The sequence below is a fragment of the Leucoraja erinacea genome, chromosome 7, assembly GCF_028641065.1.
Source record: "Leucoraja erinacea ecotype New England chromosome 7, Leri_hhj_1, whole genome shotgun sequence".
In the NCBI taxonomy this organism is placed as follows: domain Eukaryota; kingdom Metazoa; phylum Chordata; class Chondrichthyes; order Rajiformes; family Rajidae; genus Leucoraja; species Leucoraja erinaceus.
The window spans coordinates 43,211,289-43,228,784 of record NC_073383.1 but is presented as its reverse complement, the minus strand read 5'-3'; the positions used below and the strand labels follow the sequence as shown (position 1 = coordinate 43,228,784).

At 46.0% G+C, this 17,496-nt stretch overlaps 1 protein-coding gene across 24 annotated transcripts in view; it reads left to right on the top strand.

Annotated features, from left to right (window-relative positions):
* Window positions 1–17,496, top strand: part of LOC129698928 (poly(rC)-binding protein 3-like) — a 215,186-nt gene that overhangs the window by 143,793 nt on the left and 53,897 nt on the right. For 3 of the 24 annotated variants that reach the window (XM_055638394.1, XM_055638388.1, XM_055638390.1), the window contains exon 1: window positions 14,267–14,498. The exons of 9 other annotated variants lie outside the window; for them this stretch is intronic. In XM_055638394.1, coding sequence (XP_055494369.1) covers window positions 14,288–14,498 — 211 coding nt within the window. In that variant the 5' untranslated portion in view covers window positions 14,267–14,287. Of the gene's footprint in view, window positions 1–14,255; window positions 14,499–17,496 lie in introns of those variants that run through there. 12 more of the 24 variants (XM_055638382.1, XM_055638380.1, XM_055638385.1 and 9 more) reach the window with 8 other exon arrangements.

Genomic DNA, 17,496 nt, shown 5'->3' with positions numbered 1-17,496 from the left:
AACTGGAACTTAGTCAAAAACCCAACATTTGCAATTCCTTCTTAAATAATGTAAGGATCATTATCAGTAACACCACAGAAGATTTCTGTTTACTGAAATTCCCGAGTCCACAGAAAACACATCCTTTCCCACTATTGTTAATTGTCTTTTCCCCTGGCACTATCAGAAAAGCTTGGTATGCAGGCTTCTGCCTTCCTGATCCCCATAGTTCTATGATACAGAATTACAAAACTTCAGTTTATTCAGAACCCAAAAAGTCAAGCTAATCTTTTACTTAATAAAATATTTTACACTAAAATTCCTTACATAACCAAGATATTCTCATAAGCGCAAAAGGACTAGAAGGCCAAGGAAGACCTTCACAGCTGATGACTGAAGAATTATCTCTGTAATAAAGAAAAATCCCCCAAACACCTGTCTGACAGATCAGAAACACTCTTCAGGTGTGGATTTGTCAATGATCACTATCCACAGAAGACATCATGAACAGAAATACAGAGGCGACACTGCAAGATGCAAACCACTGGTTAGCTGCAAAAATAGGATGGCCAGGGTACAGTTTGCCAAGAAGTACTTAAAAGAGCAACCATAGTTCTGGAAAAAGGTCTTGTGGACACATGAGACAAAGATTTACTTATATCAGAGTGATGGCAAGAGCAAAGTATGGAGGAGAGATGGAACTGCCCAAGATCTGCCCAGAGGAAGAGGAGCCATCTTGGGGAACGGCTGCTAACCAGCAGCCGTCCGTTTAATTCATTTTTATTTCAGTTTTTAGTTAGTTTTGTTCGTCGTTTTTTCGGAGAAATGGATTTCTTATTGTGGGGGGAAGGAGGTAACCTTACTTCTAGGTCCCTACCTGGTCGGTGAGGCAGCTTTTTCTCTGGGCTGCCCGTCGACCTGTCCTCGTGGCCTACCAGCGGGCTTGGAGCGCCGTTTCCTGGTGGGGACCGCCCAGCACCTCGGCTTCGGTGGCGGCACAGCGCTGGAGCGCCATCGCGGAGCGGAGCGGGCGATGCCTTGCCTGGGTCGCCGCGCTGGATCGACTCGCTGGAGCTCCGGTGAGCTGGACCTCCGGGCTGCGGGTCTGCGGAGCTGAGCGGACGACGCCGACATTAACATCGGGAGCCTGGGAGCTCCAACTCGGTGCGTCCTTGTCGGCTTCGGAAGCCGACAATCCCCTGCTAGGAAGCGGCTGTTCCAGGTGGCCCAGCCGCTGTGAGGACTCTCCCGCCGCCGGGGCAAGACCACCCGGCTAGAACGGCCAGGAACATCGGGCCTCCGTTGAGGCAACAGCGGTGGCCTTAATAGGCCTGACTTTTGGGAGAACTGGGGTTGGGGACTGGACTTTTCTGCCTTCCCCCACAGTGGTAACCACTGCGGGGGGATGATTTTTCTGTGTGTAAGGTACTTTGTTAGTCTGTGTCCAAGATGGCTGTCGGAAGAGAGAGTGGACGCTGGCGCGCTTTAGCTGCTGCTGCTCTCTCTTCACATTGTGTTTTTTTTGATTTTTTGATTTTGTGTCTTTGGAGCGATTTCTATCTTTAATTTGTGTATTGATGATGTCCTTATTATTTATTTTTCTCCGACTATATGTTTTTTTTCTCTTCTGTTTAATCTTTGTAAGGTGATCTTGAGATTTGAAAGGTGCCCGAAAATAAAATGTATTATTATTATTAATATCCAAAGCATACCACCTCATCTGTGAAACACGGTGGTGAGGTTGTTATGGCCTGGGCATGTATGGCTGCTGAAGATGCTGGCTCACTTATCTTCATTGATGATAAAACTGCTGATGGTGGTAGCATAATGAATTCTGAAGTGTGTGTGCACATCCTATCTGCTCAAGTTCAAACAAATGCCCCAAAATTCATTGACCGCCGGTTCACTCCACAGCAAGACAATGATCCCAAACATGGTGCTAAAGCAACAAAGGAGTTTTTCAAAGTGGAAAAAATGGTCAATTCGTGAGTGCCCAAGTCAATCACCCGATCTGAACCCAATTGAACATGCCTTTTATATGCTGAAGAGAAAACTGAAGGGGTCTAGACCCCAAAACAAGCATAAGCTAAAGATGGCTGGAATACAATGTGCACTTTAAACTCATGTGTTTAGTTTCTATTATAAATCTCAAATTGTGGAGTACAGAAGCAAATAAATAAATGATGGGTCTTTCTCCCAAACGTATGGAGGGCACTGTAGCTGCTGTGCATAGAGATGCAATGATAGAGTGAATGTTTCAGGAAGTAACTTTTTCCTGAAATGTTCATTATTTGTTTCTCTTGTAATGCTTCACCTATTGTGCACTTCTGGCAATTTTTAAATTTTTTTTTGTATTTCCACCATCTGCATCTTTTGTATTGGTATGACAATTTGCCTTTAGTCTTATTTCTGCATGGAACTAACAGTGTTAAATCACTAGAGTCGTGTCACAATGTCCATCTACATAATTGGAGTTGGAAGTTTGAACATTTGGATATCAGTGATCAAATTGTTGGTTTATTGATATGGACCTCTCAAATGCAATATGACATGGTCTTTCCTTTTATTATAGTCTCTGCCTAATGAATTCTGTTGTGTCATTTGTGCTGTACCTTCATGCCAGTTGAAGATGCTCATATTGATTCTTATCTTGTGGTATAAAATAAAATGATCCAAAATAAATGTGTGTGCAAAAACCATTTTGATAGCAATGTGGATCAACAGAGCATGAAGCGTATTTAATCCAATAGCATAGCTCATGGAACCGTGAAGATTTGCCTTAACAAAGAGCGCTTTGCTTTGTTCATGTCAGGAGTGGTCTATTAGAGCTTTATTCTTAAATTTGCATTTCATTTCAGGAAGCATTGTGCCTGAAAATATACACTACATGATGATTGTTAAAAACATTTCTACATCCCTTACTCTTCCCCTTGTCCTCCTATTTATGTCTCCCTCCGTTCCTCCTTATCTACTTGGTCGTCACTGCCTCAGTAATGTACGTGGTTTACAGTTAAATGAACTGCAGACCCCAAAGCATAAAGACTGAACCATGTCAATGATGCAGAGGGTGAATATGTTTAGTTGAAATGTGCTTTGAGATGCTTAGCAAGAAATTAAGTTGAATATGGGTGTATTTTTTTAATTTCATTCACAATTTATGACGGTTTACGACAATAGAAACATAGAAAATAGGTGCCGGAGTAGGCCATTCGCCCCTTCGAGCCTGCACCGCCATTCAATATGATCATGGCTGATCATCCAACTCAGTATCCTGTACCTGCCTTTTCTCCATACCCCCTGATCCCTTTAGCCACAAGGGCCACATCTAACTCCCTCTTAAATATAGCCAATGAAGTGGCCTCAACTACCTTCTGTGGCAGAGAATTCCAGAAATTCACCACTCTCTGTGTGAAAAATGTTTTCCTTATCTCGGTCCTAAAAGATTTCCCCCTTATCCTTAAAAACTGTGACCCCTTGTTCTGGACTTCCCCAACATCGGAAACAATCTTCCTGCATCTAGCCTGTCCAACCCCTTAAGAATTTTGTAAGTTTCTATAAGATCCCCCCTCAATCTTCTAAATTCTAGCGAGTACAAGCCGAGTCTATCCAGTCTTTCTTCATATGAAAGTCCTGACATCCCAGGAACCTTCTCTGTACTCCCTCTATGGCAAGAATGTCTTTCCTCAGATTAGGAGACCAAAACTGTACGCAATACTCCAGGTGTGGCCTCACCAAGACCCTGTACAACTGCAGTAGAACCTCCCTGCTCCTATACTCAAATCCTTTTGCTATGAATGCTAACATACCATTCGCCTTCTTCACTGCCTGCTGCACCTGCATGCCTACTTTTAATGACTGGTGTACCATGACACCCAGGTCTCGTTGCATCTCCCCTTTTCCTAATCGGCCACCATTCAGATAATAGTCTGCTTTCCTGTTTTTGCCACCAAAGTGGATAACCTCACATTTATCCACATTATACTGCATCTGCCATGCATTTGCCCACTCACCCAGCCTATCCAAGTCACCTTGCAGCCTCCAAGCATCCTCCTCACAGCTAACACTGCCCCCCAGCTTCGTGTCATCCGCAAACTTGGAGATGTTGCATTCAATTCCCTCGTCCAAATCATTAATATATATCGTAAATAGCTGGGGCCCCAGCACTGAGCCTTGCGGTACCCCACTAGTCTCTGCCTGCCATTGTGAAAAGGACCCGTTTATTCCTACTCTTTGCTTCCTGTCTGCCAGCCAGTTCTCTATCCACATCAATACTGAACCCCCAATAACGTGTGCTTTAAGTTTGTATACTAATCTCTTATGTGGGACCTTGTCGAAAGCCTTCTGAAAGTCCAGATATAGCACATCCACTGCTAACACATCCACTAATTTTGCTAGCCCTTGCTGTCTCCTCCCCTTCCTTAACCCTCGAGCTGTATCCTCCCATCCCCCCGCCCTCGGGCTCCTCCTCCTCCCTTTTTCCTTCTTTCTCCCCCCCACCCCCCATCAGTCTGAAGAAGGGTTTCGGCCCTAAATGTCGCCTATTTCCTTCGCTCCATAGATGCTACTGCACCCGCTGAGTTTCTCCAGCAATTTTGTGTAACACATCCACTGGTTCTCTCTTATCCACTTAGTTACATCCTCGAAAAATTCTATAAGATTCGTCAGACATGATTTACCTTTCATAAATCCATGCTGACTTTGTCCAATTATTTCACCACTTTCCAAATGTGCTGCTATCCCATCTTTAATAACTGATTCTAGCAGTTTCCCCACTACTGACGTTAGACCAAGTGGTCCGTAATTCCCCGTTTTCTCTCTCCCTCCCTTTTTAAAAAGTAGGTTTACATTAGCTACCCTCCAATCCTCAGGAACTACTCCAGAATCTAAAGAGTTTTGAAAAATCACTAATGCATCCACTATTTCTGGGGCTACTTCCTTAAGTACTCTGGGATGCAGCCTATCTGGCCCTGGGGATTTATCGGCCTTTAATCCATTCAATTTACCTAACACCACTTCCCGGCTAACCTGGATTTCACTCAGTTCCTCCATCTCATTTGACCCCCGGTCCCCTGCTATTTCCGGAAGATTATTTATGTCTTCCTTAGTGAAGACAGAACCAAAGTAGTTATTCAATTGGTCTGTCATGTCTTTGTTCCCCATGATCAATTCACCTGTTTCTGACTGCAAGGGACCTACATTTGTTTTAACTAATGTTTTTCTCTTCACATATCTTTAAAGATTTTGCAGTCAGTTTTTATGTTCCCTGCCAGTTTTCTTTCATAATCTATTTTCCCTTTCCTAATTAAGCCCTTTGTCCTCCTCTGCTGGACTCTGAATTTCTCCCAGTCCTCTGGTAGGTTGCTTTATCTGGCTAATTTGTACGCTTCATCTTTTGTTTTTGATACTATCCCTGATTTCCCTTGTTATCCACGGATGCACTACCTTCCCTGATTTATTTTTTTGCCAAACTGGGATGAACAATTGTTGTTGTTCATCCATGCAGTTTTAAATGCCTTCCATTGCATATCTACCGTCAACCCATTAAGAATCAATTGCCAGTCTACCTTGGCCAATTCATGTCTCACACCCTCAAAGTTACCTTTCTTTAAGTTCAGGACCCTTGTTTCTGAATTATCAATGTCACTCTCCATCCTAATGAAGAATTCAACCATATTATGGTCACTCTTACCCAAGGGGCCACGCACAACAAGACTGCTAACTAACCCTTCCTCATTACTCAATACTCAATCTAGAATAGCCTGCTCTCTCGTTGGTTCCTCTACATATTGGTTTAGAAAACTATCCCGCATACATTCCAAGAAATCCTCTTCCTCTGCACCCTTGCCAATTTGATTCACACAATCTATATGTAGATTGAAATAGTAAGATTAAACGAGAACTTACCAGTTTGAAGTTTGATCTGTATTTTATGAGGAGTTACGATGAGGGATTACGTGAAGAAGCCCGCCCCAGGACGCATTGCGGCATAACTTCAAAGCAGCGGTGTGGAATCACAGACAGACACGTATTTGAAGTAACATAGTAAAGAATAAAGAGACATCAATTATCAGTTTGATCCATGTAATGAGGGTGGGAGCGGAGGGCACGTAATCCCTCATCGTAACTCCTCATAAAATACAGATCAAACTTCAAACTGGTAAGTTATCGTTTAATCTTACTATTTTACTTCGGAGTCACGTGATTGACTTCGTGAAGATTTCAAAGCTCTGTGATTTCAAACCGTGTAACAGCTTATATCACTCGCTGCCGAAGCCTTTGAGGGAGGAAGCGTGTTATCATAATCAACCAATGATTCTGTTTATAGAAAAAAACCAATGGTATTTTTACAATAACACTGAAGAATTTTAAATGCTCCCCTTGGCTAATTTGAATATTTGCAGATTGGAATCTTCCTGCAAATAAAAACAGGTTTTGTCAACAGTTTATAATAATTTATTTCTCTGAACGTTTTACCCCCACTATTCTGCTGTAGCCAGGATGTGGTTTACAGGCACGTCCATTCTTTTGCCATTGACGTGGAAGCTTCTCCTGTGGGATGACAACTTTATACATGTTAGTTTTATCCCAGGAGCTTTAACCTGCTTGAGCCATTTCAAAAAAGGCTTGTTACCCGACCACAAGGTGTTTTGTGACCAACCCACAAGGCTTTTCATCTCCCTCGCATAATTAGGTTGTGTCTATGTAAGGTAATAGGGTCTTGGCACATACCGTGTTTTCTGGCGGGTAGCCCGTTTTTTATGACTGGATAAGGTGTTCCTGGTCTGGTTTGACCATTCCCTGAACAAATGATAGAGATCTGGTCTGAAGCTGTGAGCATGGTGTCTAGTTGAAAATAGGAGTAGTGACTGGACACTCTGTGCTGCTCCATGTGCCTTTAACATATGTTTTTAGTGCATAGAAGGTTCAGGTTTAGGACTCTGGCTGGTGGGATCCCCTGAAGTGTGGTTAACCACTGTGACATCCCATATATAGGTGTACCTAGTCTAGTGGTTTAGAGTTTTAATACCCTTCAAATTACCACCAGCCAGTGACCCCATGGCCTGTTGTCCTGTAGCTGTTTTGAAAAAGAACAGGCAGGGCAATTCTAGCTGTGTTGATGGCACTGTAGCCGAATCCTTCATCATGATGAAGGTTCTCCAGGAATTCCAGTTCGTAGTACCTGTATCGGATGAGTAGGTTTTCCCCTTTATCCTTGCAGTACTTCTCTTGATGCTGGACAAGTGTTGTAGTCCAGTGGATGTTCAAAAGGATGCTGACATGGTGTCGATTATTCAGTATAACAATCCCAGTCCCAGAGGCTTGCGCAGAATCTGCAGCTCAGGAGCTTATTTCTCATGGCACAGTTGATTTGTGCCCGCCTCCGATATTAATAATTCTGGGTACTGGAAAAACACCATCCAAGTTTCAACAGCCATGTCATGGCGTGAAGTGAAACAAGGGCTGCGTAAGTCCGTCAGGTACTATCAAATACCTGAAGCAGAATCCTTTTGTACTGTGCGTTGTTCTCGATTGGTGAGGCAGAAGGGAAAAATACATAGAATTAATTTCACCAATGCAGCGTGAACGCATTTGTCTATCAATATTATAAATACATTCTTGAATGACAACATGACCTATAGGTCAGAAAAGTTAATATATATAGCTGACGATCTTTCTGCTGGAACTATCTGTCCCAGAGAAATTTTTTTTTTTTTTTTTTTTTTTTTTTTTTTTAAATGAGGATTCCACTGGCCCAGGGTCTGGTTTCCCCCCGCGACATACATAGGACATCCCCGAACACCTGGTGATATAGCGTTAATGCAAATAATCGATATCAGTTTCACATTCCATTTTAATTGTCATTGTCAGTGTACAGTACAGCGACAATGAAATGCATTAATATCTGTTGCATCATATAGCTTAATAGTTTTGTTAACTTTATATGAAAACATCTAATTGATGTAGTCCTTAATATTATGTGACCTGGTGTCTGTCACTGTATTTTTCTTACCGCCCAGGTAAGTTGTTGATAGTCAAATACATCTATGGATATACCATTGCCAAATTGGTTTGACCAACTTCTCATATGATACCGACTTTATGCTGCCATATGGTTAATATAGGCCACCTCCATAGTGTAGTCTATTTATACCCATACATGCAAGTGCTTTAAAACTCATAAAATTCACCCGAACATTTTTTAGATAATTAATGCCCAGTATAAGTGGTAACCCCACCACTGTCTTTCTGATATTACTTCAGTGGGTAACTTCATGAGATGCTCAATGACAACCTATATGTTGTTTTTGATACTAACATCTGAATGATGTAGACAGAAATGGTACCATTTTTTTCCCAATTACTCTGTTATTTGTCGAGTAGTTGGTAGTTTGACCATTACTTTGTGCTTGTTTGTGCCAATTCAACTATGTTGTCTCTTGGCATCCTTATAGTTACGTGGACTGAATTAATATGAAAGCCAAGATAGTCCAAGAAAGCGCTCTATATGCTGGTAGGAACCAGACCCATGGTTATTGGCGGTTTTGTGTTTTCTGTTTTCTGAGTGCTTTTGTTCTGAGGATGTGCTGGCGACGTTGGGGGGGGGCGCATTTTCCAGGGGGTCCGCGGCGGGCCCTGATCTAAAAGATCTTTGGGGATAGTGCGGCCCCAAGCTTTCACCAGTCCCATATTCTAGACATAGACTGGTGGATGCCGTGAGGTGCTGCTGTTAGGGTATCGAAAGTCGTGGTTTGCTCGTCCCTTGGCCTGCCCTCATGATGCCGAAGGTTTTTGATACCTCTTCGATCTCCTTCAGCTTTTTGTTCAGATCTCTCCCAAATAGCAGTGAGTCTGCCTCCGCTGCTGGGCTTTGCTCAAGCCTGCATCTTTGAGATTGAGGGCAGGTGTTGTATTTCCCTTCAGAGATTATTTAGTTCGAATCGTGTTGATCTCGTTATCTCCACAGAACAAGCATAGGCTGTGATAGCTGACATCAGGAGCCTTCGGATCCGCTGTAGCTTGAGTTTTTATGCCCGCATAAGGGCCCCCACAACTTCCAGATTTTGCTGTTTTAGGCTTATTCCCCTTAAGGGCCTCATAGTTCTCTGGTGCTGTATATTCTTGCTGGCTGCCATTGTTTTGGCTCCGGCAGTGCTCCAGCCCGTGGGGTTGCTACGAAGCGGTCCACGACACCCAACAGCTGTTCCTGATCCTGCACCTCATGCATACTCCCGATTTTGTCCGCCTGCCCCATTTGCAGACCAGCCCTGCCCTGGTCACCAATGCTAGCCTCCTGCTCCAACCCGTGGTATGAGGGTAGCAAAGGGCAGTGCCTGAACGACACTATGGAGGAGGTGCCTGTCCTGTCTCGCCGGGAGCGCTGCTGTTCCCGGTGGACCTTCTCCTCCAGGAGCTGCTAAGTGCAGCTCAGGCGGCTGTCTCTCTCTGCTTTGGTAGAGACATGTCCCCCTCTGACGAATCGGAGACGACCGGCCGTTTGGCTTCCTGGCCGCTTTCCCAGTCCGCCGTGTAGGCTCTGGCGAGACTGGCTTGGCTCGGTCTCAGGGATAGCGAAAATGCTCTGCGAGCGACGCTGCCGCCGGTTGCTGCCCCGCTGGTAGAGTTGGAGCGGGGCAGTTTCTCTTTGCGAGTTTTTTGCGTTGAGTTCCTGAAATCTGTAATAAAACACAACTGCAAACTCACCTTTCCAATGCCCAAGAGCCGCTCCTGCAGCTCAGGCGGCTCTCTCCCCCTCCTGGGTGGAGAGACGTCCCAGTCCGATGTCAGCTCCACCGTCGGGTTTTACACACATCCAGCCCGCTGCTCAGGTGCTAGCGGGCTGGCTCGGTCCCGGTGTCGGGTTTGCGGACCGCCCGCTAAGCGGTCCACCCCTGTTTGCTGCCCAACGACGTCCTTTCGTCGAGCGGGCAGGTGCAGCATTTCCCCCCCAAGCCCGCAGCTGATGCTGACGGCTTGATGCAGAGTCGGGAGCGGGGCGCTGATTAGCGGTCCTCGCTCTCTTTCTCTCTGCACTCGGGCTGCTGCTCACCTGCACTCGGGCTGCAGCGCACTCCACGCCAGCACTGCACAGTGGGTCCCCCTAACGGCTCCGCAAATGTCGGAAGCCTCCTCCCGCCCGCCTGCCTGCCTCACCTGGACAGTACTCGCGAGCGAGCGAGGACTGAGGGGACCCCAACGCAGTGCTAGCGCCGTCTTCCTGCGCTCTCAATGTCGCCCCTGTGGAGAGTTTACCGGCACCGGCACAGCTCCCATTCATGGTCCGCCGGCGCTCTCTCTCCCTAGTAGCGTCTTTCCTCCCCTCCCTCGAACGGAAAAACTCCTCCCGGAGTCCAAGGGGGCCGCTTGCACGCCCTGCGGGAAATAAGCAGACGCAAAGGGGCTGTAACAGTAAAGGTAAGTACTTACCTAAACTTAGATTTCTTCTCGTTTCTTCGGGAGCCCTGACTCCCGGCTGCCGCTTTGCATGCTGAAACGTAATGCCGCAATGCGTCCTGGGGCGGGCTTCTTCACGAAGTCACTCACGTGACTCCGAAGTAAAATCACCCATTATAACTGTTTTACTTTTGTTGCACGCATTTCTAATTTCCTGTTTGATGCCATCCCCCAACTCCACTATTACTGTTAGGTGGCCTGTACACAACTCCCACTAGCGTTTTCTGCCCCTTAGTGTTTCGCAGCTCTACCCATATCAATTCCACATCCTCCAAGCTAATGTCCTTCCTTTCTATTGTGTTAATCTGCTCTCTAACCAGCAATGCTACCCCACCTCCTTTCCCTTTCTGTCTATCCCTCCTGAATATTGAATATCCCTGGATGTTCAGCTCCCAGCCTTGGTCACCCTGGAGCCATGTCTCAGTGATCCCAACTATATCATAGTCAATATTCCTTCTGCAGTCATTAATACTTTACCCTACATGCGATCTTTCTGATTTGTGTGATAGGTGCCTATCCATGTGCTTTCTGCCGCAATTAAATTTATCCAGCTAAAGCACCTTTACTGTACAAAGTGTAACACTGCATTTCTCAGCATTAAAGGTCACCAGCATCTATTCCAATCACCTCCTACAAGGCAAAATCAGGAGGTAGCTCGAATGTCGGCATAGCATCACTCCCTGACGAGCTCAATGCTTTTTACTCACGCTTTGATAGGGAGAACACTGATGTGCCTTCTCGAGCCCCCATTCGCTGTGATGGTATTTCAGTCACAGTCACAGAGGCCGGCGTCAGAAAATCCTTCAGAGGGGTGAACCCTCGAATAGCGCCTGGTCCTGATGGTATACCCAGTCGTGTACTAAAAACCTGTGTGGACCATCTGGCTGGAGTTTTTACGGATATTTTCAACTTCTCAATTCTGAGGTCCGAGGTTCTCACCTGCTTTAAAAGGGCATCAATAATACCGGTCCCAAGAAGAGCCAGGTGAAGTGCCTCAATAACTATCGACCAGTGGCACTAACGTCGGTGGTGATGAAGTGCTTCGAGAGGTTAATCATGGCGCAAATCAACTCCTACCTCGAGAAAATCCTGGACACACTACTGTTCGTTTTCCGCCACAACAGATCAACGGTGGATACGATCTCGCTGGCTCTCCACTGCGCTCTGGACCACTTGTACAACATATGTCAGACTGTTATGCATTGATTACAACTCGGCATTTAATACAATCATCCCCTCCAAGGTGGTTACCAAGCTCTCAGAACTGGGTCGCTGCGCATCCCTCTGCAATTGGATCCTCGACTTCCTCATTCACAGACCACAGACTGTTCGAATTGGTGGAAAAGTGTCAGCCTCGATAACAATCAGCACGGGAGCACCTCAAGGCTGCGTGCTCAGCCCCCTGCTGTACTCACTATATACTCATGACTGCGTAGCCGGTCATAGTGCGAACTCCATCATCAAGTTCGCTGACGACACCACTGTTGTGGGACGTATCACTGATGGGGACGAGTTAGAGTATAGAAGTGAGATCGACCGACTGACCAAATGGTGCCAGCACAATAACCTGGTCCTCAACACCAGCAAAACCAAGGAACTGATTGTGGACTGATTGTGGAAAGGATAGGATGGGGACCCACACTCCCGTTTATATCAACGGGTCGATGGTGGAAAGGGACAAGAGCTTCAAATTCCTGGGCGTGCACATCTCTGAAGATCTCTCCTGGTCCGAGAACACTGATGCTATTATAAAGAAAGCACATCAGCGCCTCTACTTCCTGAGAAGATTACGGACAGTCAGTATGTCAAGGAGGACCCTCTCTAACTTCTACAGGTGCACAGTAGAGAGCATGCTGACTGGTTGCATTGTGGCTTGGTTCGGCAACTTGAGTGCCCATGAGCAAAAAAGACTACAAAAAGTAGTAAACGCTGCCCAGTCCATCATCAGCTCTGACCTCCCTGACCAGTCTGAAGAAGGGTTTTGGCCCGAAACGTTACCTATTTCCTTCGCTCCACAGATGCTGCTGCACCCGCTGAGTTTTTCCAGCATTTTTTTGTACCAGGTAATTTATTTGTTTTACAGCCAACTTTTCAAATGCTGCCCTTTATCAACCATCCAAAATCTCAGCCGCATCTTCCTTTACTGGGACTCCATGAGTATCATCATTCTTGGTGACAATTGATATAAAACTCTCATTTCATATTCAGCCCTGTACTCTGTCTTCATGGGAATATTTCTAAATTGATCTTCTATTTGTCCGCCTCCTCTTGATAAGTTTATATGTTTTACCTACCTGTACAATAATTTTAGGTTTCCTTTTCATTAGCTGCTAGTTTTTCTCAGTTCTTTTGCTTCTCATTTTATTGCTTCTCTTTGAGCTTTCTGCCATCGGCCCGATTCTTCCATCTATCAACAATATGGCCGGTGTGTTTTTTTTCTACCCTGCTTTTTACTCTCTTTGGACATCAAGAAAGCTCTGGCGTTAATTTCCCTGTCCATTACTTTCATGGGAATTTACCCAGGTTAACTGAAGTTACTCTATCTTAAAGGGCTCCATCAGACTGTGAAGCAGCCATTTAGCTCAACTCAGTATGTTATAACTATAACCAGTTACCTTTAAATTTTATCTGCCTGTAATTATGTGGGTGGGATTTATTACGTAGTCTGAGGCGTGTTTGAAGCTGGGATTCTCACGCAGACGCGCTAGTAGTTTTTAGTTTTAGTTTTGAAGAAGTCTGGGGAAGGCACTGCATTCGACCATGCACGAGTAAGACTACGAGTAAGATCAAAATGTACTTAAACAAGAAGAAATTTGGATGAATATCTTACTGTTTTTACTACGACAATAAAGAAACTATTAATCAAGAGACTGTGTTTTGAAGATTTATCTTTGGATGGCTTTGAATGTCTCGTGGAGAGCTCGCATGCGTATCGAAAATATCTCCTTTCCCCTGTCTTCAATCATAGTGGCTAGAGGAAAGATTCCTTGAACGATATAATCTGTCATTGCAGACTGTTGAATTGTTGTTTTGCTTGAATTCAAGTTCACACAGGTCTGATCTTTAGTTTAGAGATACAGCAGAAACAGGCCTTTGGCCCACCAAGTCCACACTGACCATCGATCTCCCGTTCACACTAGTTCCATGATATCTCACTTTTTCATCCACTCCCTACACCATTTAGAAAAAAAGATACAGCAGGGAATTTGGGCCTTTAGGGAGACAGCACACTCGGATCGAGTTCACACTGACCATCTCGGAACGAGTTCACGCTGACCATCGATCACCCATTCACACTAGTTTTGTGTTATCCCTCTTTAATATTCATTCCCTACACACTGGGTACAACTTATAGATGACAATCATATAACTATTAAAACTATCTTGGATGTGGATGTATTTGTGTGTGTGTGTTTTTTCATATGTGATTCACATCTCCTCAAAAACCCAACGCAGTAACGCTCAATTTTTTACATATTCCGGTAGAGATTTACTTCATGATTTCAAAAATCCCCTCATCTGAAAATTTGATTAATTATTTCACGAGTTTTTTACTAAAATTGTTCACCAATCTGACATATTTTTAAAATCTAACGTGCTGAAGAGAGCTGGATGACGTCACAATCCCTATGCTCCTCGCGGCAAGATGCGCATAGTTTTCAACGCGCAGCCACGAGCTGCGAGTTACGCGGCCCAGCCGCCCTCCCCCCCCCACCCCCAGGGCTCTGGATTGAAGCCGTTGAACACGTGATCAAGTCGTGCAGCGCGCTCCGCTGGGCTCCTTTAATTTCCACAAGATGGCGGCGGCGGTTGTTATTGCAGCACGGGCGCGGACAAGCACAGTGGAAAAGTGGCCATGGCGGCCGTCACAGGGGATGACGTCTCCGTCTCCCCCGCCCGATCGACTGTCATGCTGGCGGGTGTGCTTACCCTCGCAGAAGCCACGATCAGCCTGCTTTCTGCTGGTTTTCACTGTCCTCAGATCGCTCCGGTCCTCGCTCTGATCCACGCCGGCTGCAGCCTAGCTCTGGCTGGCGCCTGGTGGGGAGACCTGCTCTACGACCTGGGTAGGTGCTGCCGCTACCCCCTCCCTCTCTACCCCCTCCCCGGGGCAGAGAAAGAGAGAGAGGGGGGGAGGAGAGGGGGGGGAATGGGGGAGAGGGAGGAGGAGAGGGGGAGGGAGGAGAGGGGGGACGGGGGTCGTCCCCCTCTGCCCCCCCCTCTCTGCCCCCTCCCTCTCTGACCCCCCTTTCCTCTCTGCCTCTCCCTCTCTGCCCCTTCCTCCCTCTCTGCCCCCCCGCCCCCCCTCTCTCTAGGGATTGGTGAATATTGGGACCTATGGGTGAGCGGTGGAGTATTGTGTTCGGGAACCAGCCCTCCCCGTGTGTGGGGGTGGTTAGTGTGTGTGATGCCAAAGGCTGCCCCCCTCCTCCCCCCCCCCCCCGTAACCACACGTTGAGGGGACAGGACCCAACAGGACCCCCTTGGTCTAGTTAACCTATAAATGTGCATGTCAGTAATGAGAAAGGAAACCGGAGCATCCAGGGGTAACCCAGCGCTGTCATGGAGAACATGCAAACTCTACACAGCTAGCACCCGAGATCTGAATAGAATCCCGGTCGACGGTGCTGTGCGGCAGTGGCTGCAATGCTGTGCTCCTTATATAGGTATGTTACAAAACGTACCTGAATCGTGGCTGAGCATCTGCCCCACCCCTTGTGTGTGATTTTGGCGCTGTTTAGAGGGGGCGGGTTTAAAACGCGATTTTTACTAGGCTGTTGCAATCGAAAATGTTCAGCCTAGTAAATCATTAACGGAAAATCGCTGAAAGACCCCGTCGCAAAAGGTATTATTAAGTTTTTATGGCCTTGTAAAATAGTTAGAGTAATTTAAAAATCACTCTCTAAACTCGCAACCTCTCGCAGCCCCAGGGTTTTATAAAGCAAACAATTAAAGGTATGTACCTTATTTTTACATTAAATGGGGCATGTATATAACCCTGTGTATAAAGTTTTCTATAGCGAGTAGCTCATTTTGGGCTCTTTATATCCCGCAGTATTTTTCTGGGCATTTGAGGGCATAAATCTAGCGCAATGTGAACGTTCTAAACCAGCGCGTTCCACATGAACCCACTAGAAAGCCGATTTAAATTGACTTTAATTTACAGCAATTGAACACTAAATTCCTTCCATTTGGCCTATAAATTGATGTAAATGAGATTTAAAAATCGTGTTTTATTGTGAATTATTTGTGAATATTATTTGGACACTTGGGCTATTTAAAAATGTTAATCATTTATTAAGAAATGGATAGATGTTTAGATCTAGTAAATTGAAGTTTGAAATTAGCTACAATTGGGTAACTAACTAATTATATGCTTTAATTTCAGGTCATCCAAGTTAGATTATTTTATATTTGTTTCAGAATGGTTCAATCTATGATAACTGAAAATTTCATTCAGTTCTCTTAATTTTTAAGAAGGTTATGTGCTTTTGACTGTCCACGATCACAGCTTTTTTGTTATGTCCATAGAAAATCACTAGGGAACAAGATGCTAATTTCCGAGTATGAAAATGGCCATAACTTTTTTATTACTTGAGATATGAAAGTGAATTAGGTGTCAAATTAAACTTATTGTTATGCTTTATCTGATGGGATAAATTGCAGACTTGATTTTTTAAATCTCAAATTTTTGTAACATTGCTACCTTATACATACTCGCTACGTTCTAACTTTCAGCGAGTTCCACATGTTCATTATAATAGTGAACTGTATTGAAAGCCTTTTGGATCTAAATATTTGTGTGTACTCTTTTACTGATACGAGGGTGGTACGGTGGCACAGCGGTAGAGTTGCTGCCTTACAGCGCTTGCAGCGCTGGAGACCCGGGTTCGATCCGGCTACGGCTGCTGTCTGTACGGAGTTTGTACGTTCTCCCTGGGACCTGTGTGGGTGTTAGCTGCGGTTTAGATCCCGTTGACTTGACGATTGGACAAATTTGTGTGTGTGTGCAGGAAAGGGCATCGCCATCCCGGCCTTGGCGTTGACTGACAGTAGAGGAGACCGATCTGTGTAGCGCTGATTGACAGGAGAAGGGACCAATCTGCACATGCCCATTTTTAAAGATTTTTAAACCTTAATGGCTTATAAAATATACCATTGATCGGAACAAAACTTGTTGCACTTGCTGTACGGGAGAATGGTGAGTAAGGTGGCGAAAAATCGTAGAGCTATCGTGTACCGTTTTTGCACAAATGGGAAAATCACGCAAATCGGAAAGCACAAAGATCAGAGTTTTAATTATGTACTAGGCCAAGTGTAGACCCGTTGGGTCTGTTCCCCCAACGTGCGGTTGCGGGGGGGGGAGGGGGGCGGCATGTGGCATCACACACACTAACTACCACCCCACACACACGCTAACTACCCCCCTTGATATTATATTAATATTATTAATTTGCACCTTTTACCCCATAACCGCCCTATCCACTGACGCACTGCCCCCAACTCGCATGCGCGTCTAGGGGGGGGGGGGGGGGAGTGGGTGAGGGCAGAGAGAGAATGAGGAGAGACAGAGAGAGAGGAGCAGAGACAGAAGGGCAAGAGACAGAGGGAGAAGGGGTGGAGAGGAGGAGGAGAGGATGGGTGGGTGAGGAGGGGAGAGGGAGATGGGGAGGGGGAGATGGGGGGGGGAGAGTGGGGAGGGGGGATGGGGAGGGGGTGGAGAGGGGAGGGCGAAGGGAGGAGAGCGGGGAGGGTGAAGGGGGAGACGGGTAGGGAAAGAGGTGGTAGAGGAGGAAAGGGTGAAGGGTGGTGAGGGGGTAGAGAGGGGGGTGGGGGAAGGGAAGGGGAGAGGAGAGGGGTGGGGGAGAAGGGGGGGAGGGAGGGGAGAGATGAAGAAAGTGGAGGGGGCGAGAGAGAGAGAGGGAAAGAGTGGAGGGGAAGGGGAGAGAGTTGGGAGGGAGAGAGAGAGAGAGGGGAGGGAGAGAGGAAGGGGGAGAGAGAAGGGGGGAGAGAGAGAAGGGGGAGTGAGGGAAAGGCACGGGGGTGAAAGGGAGGGAGGGAGAG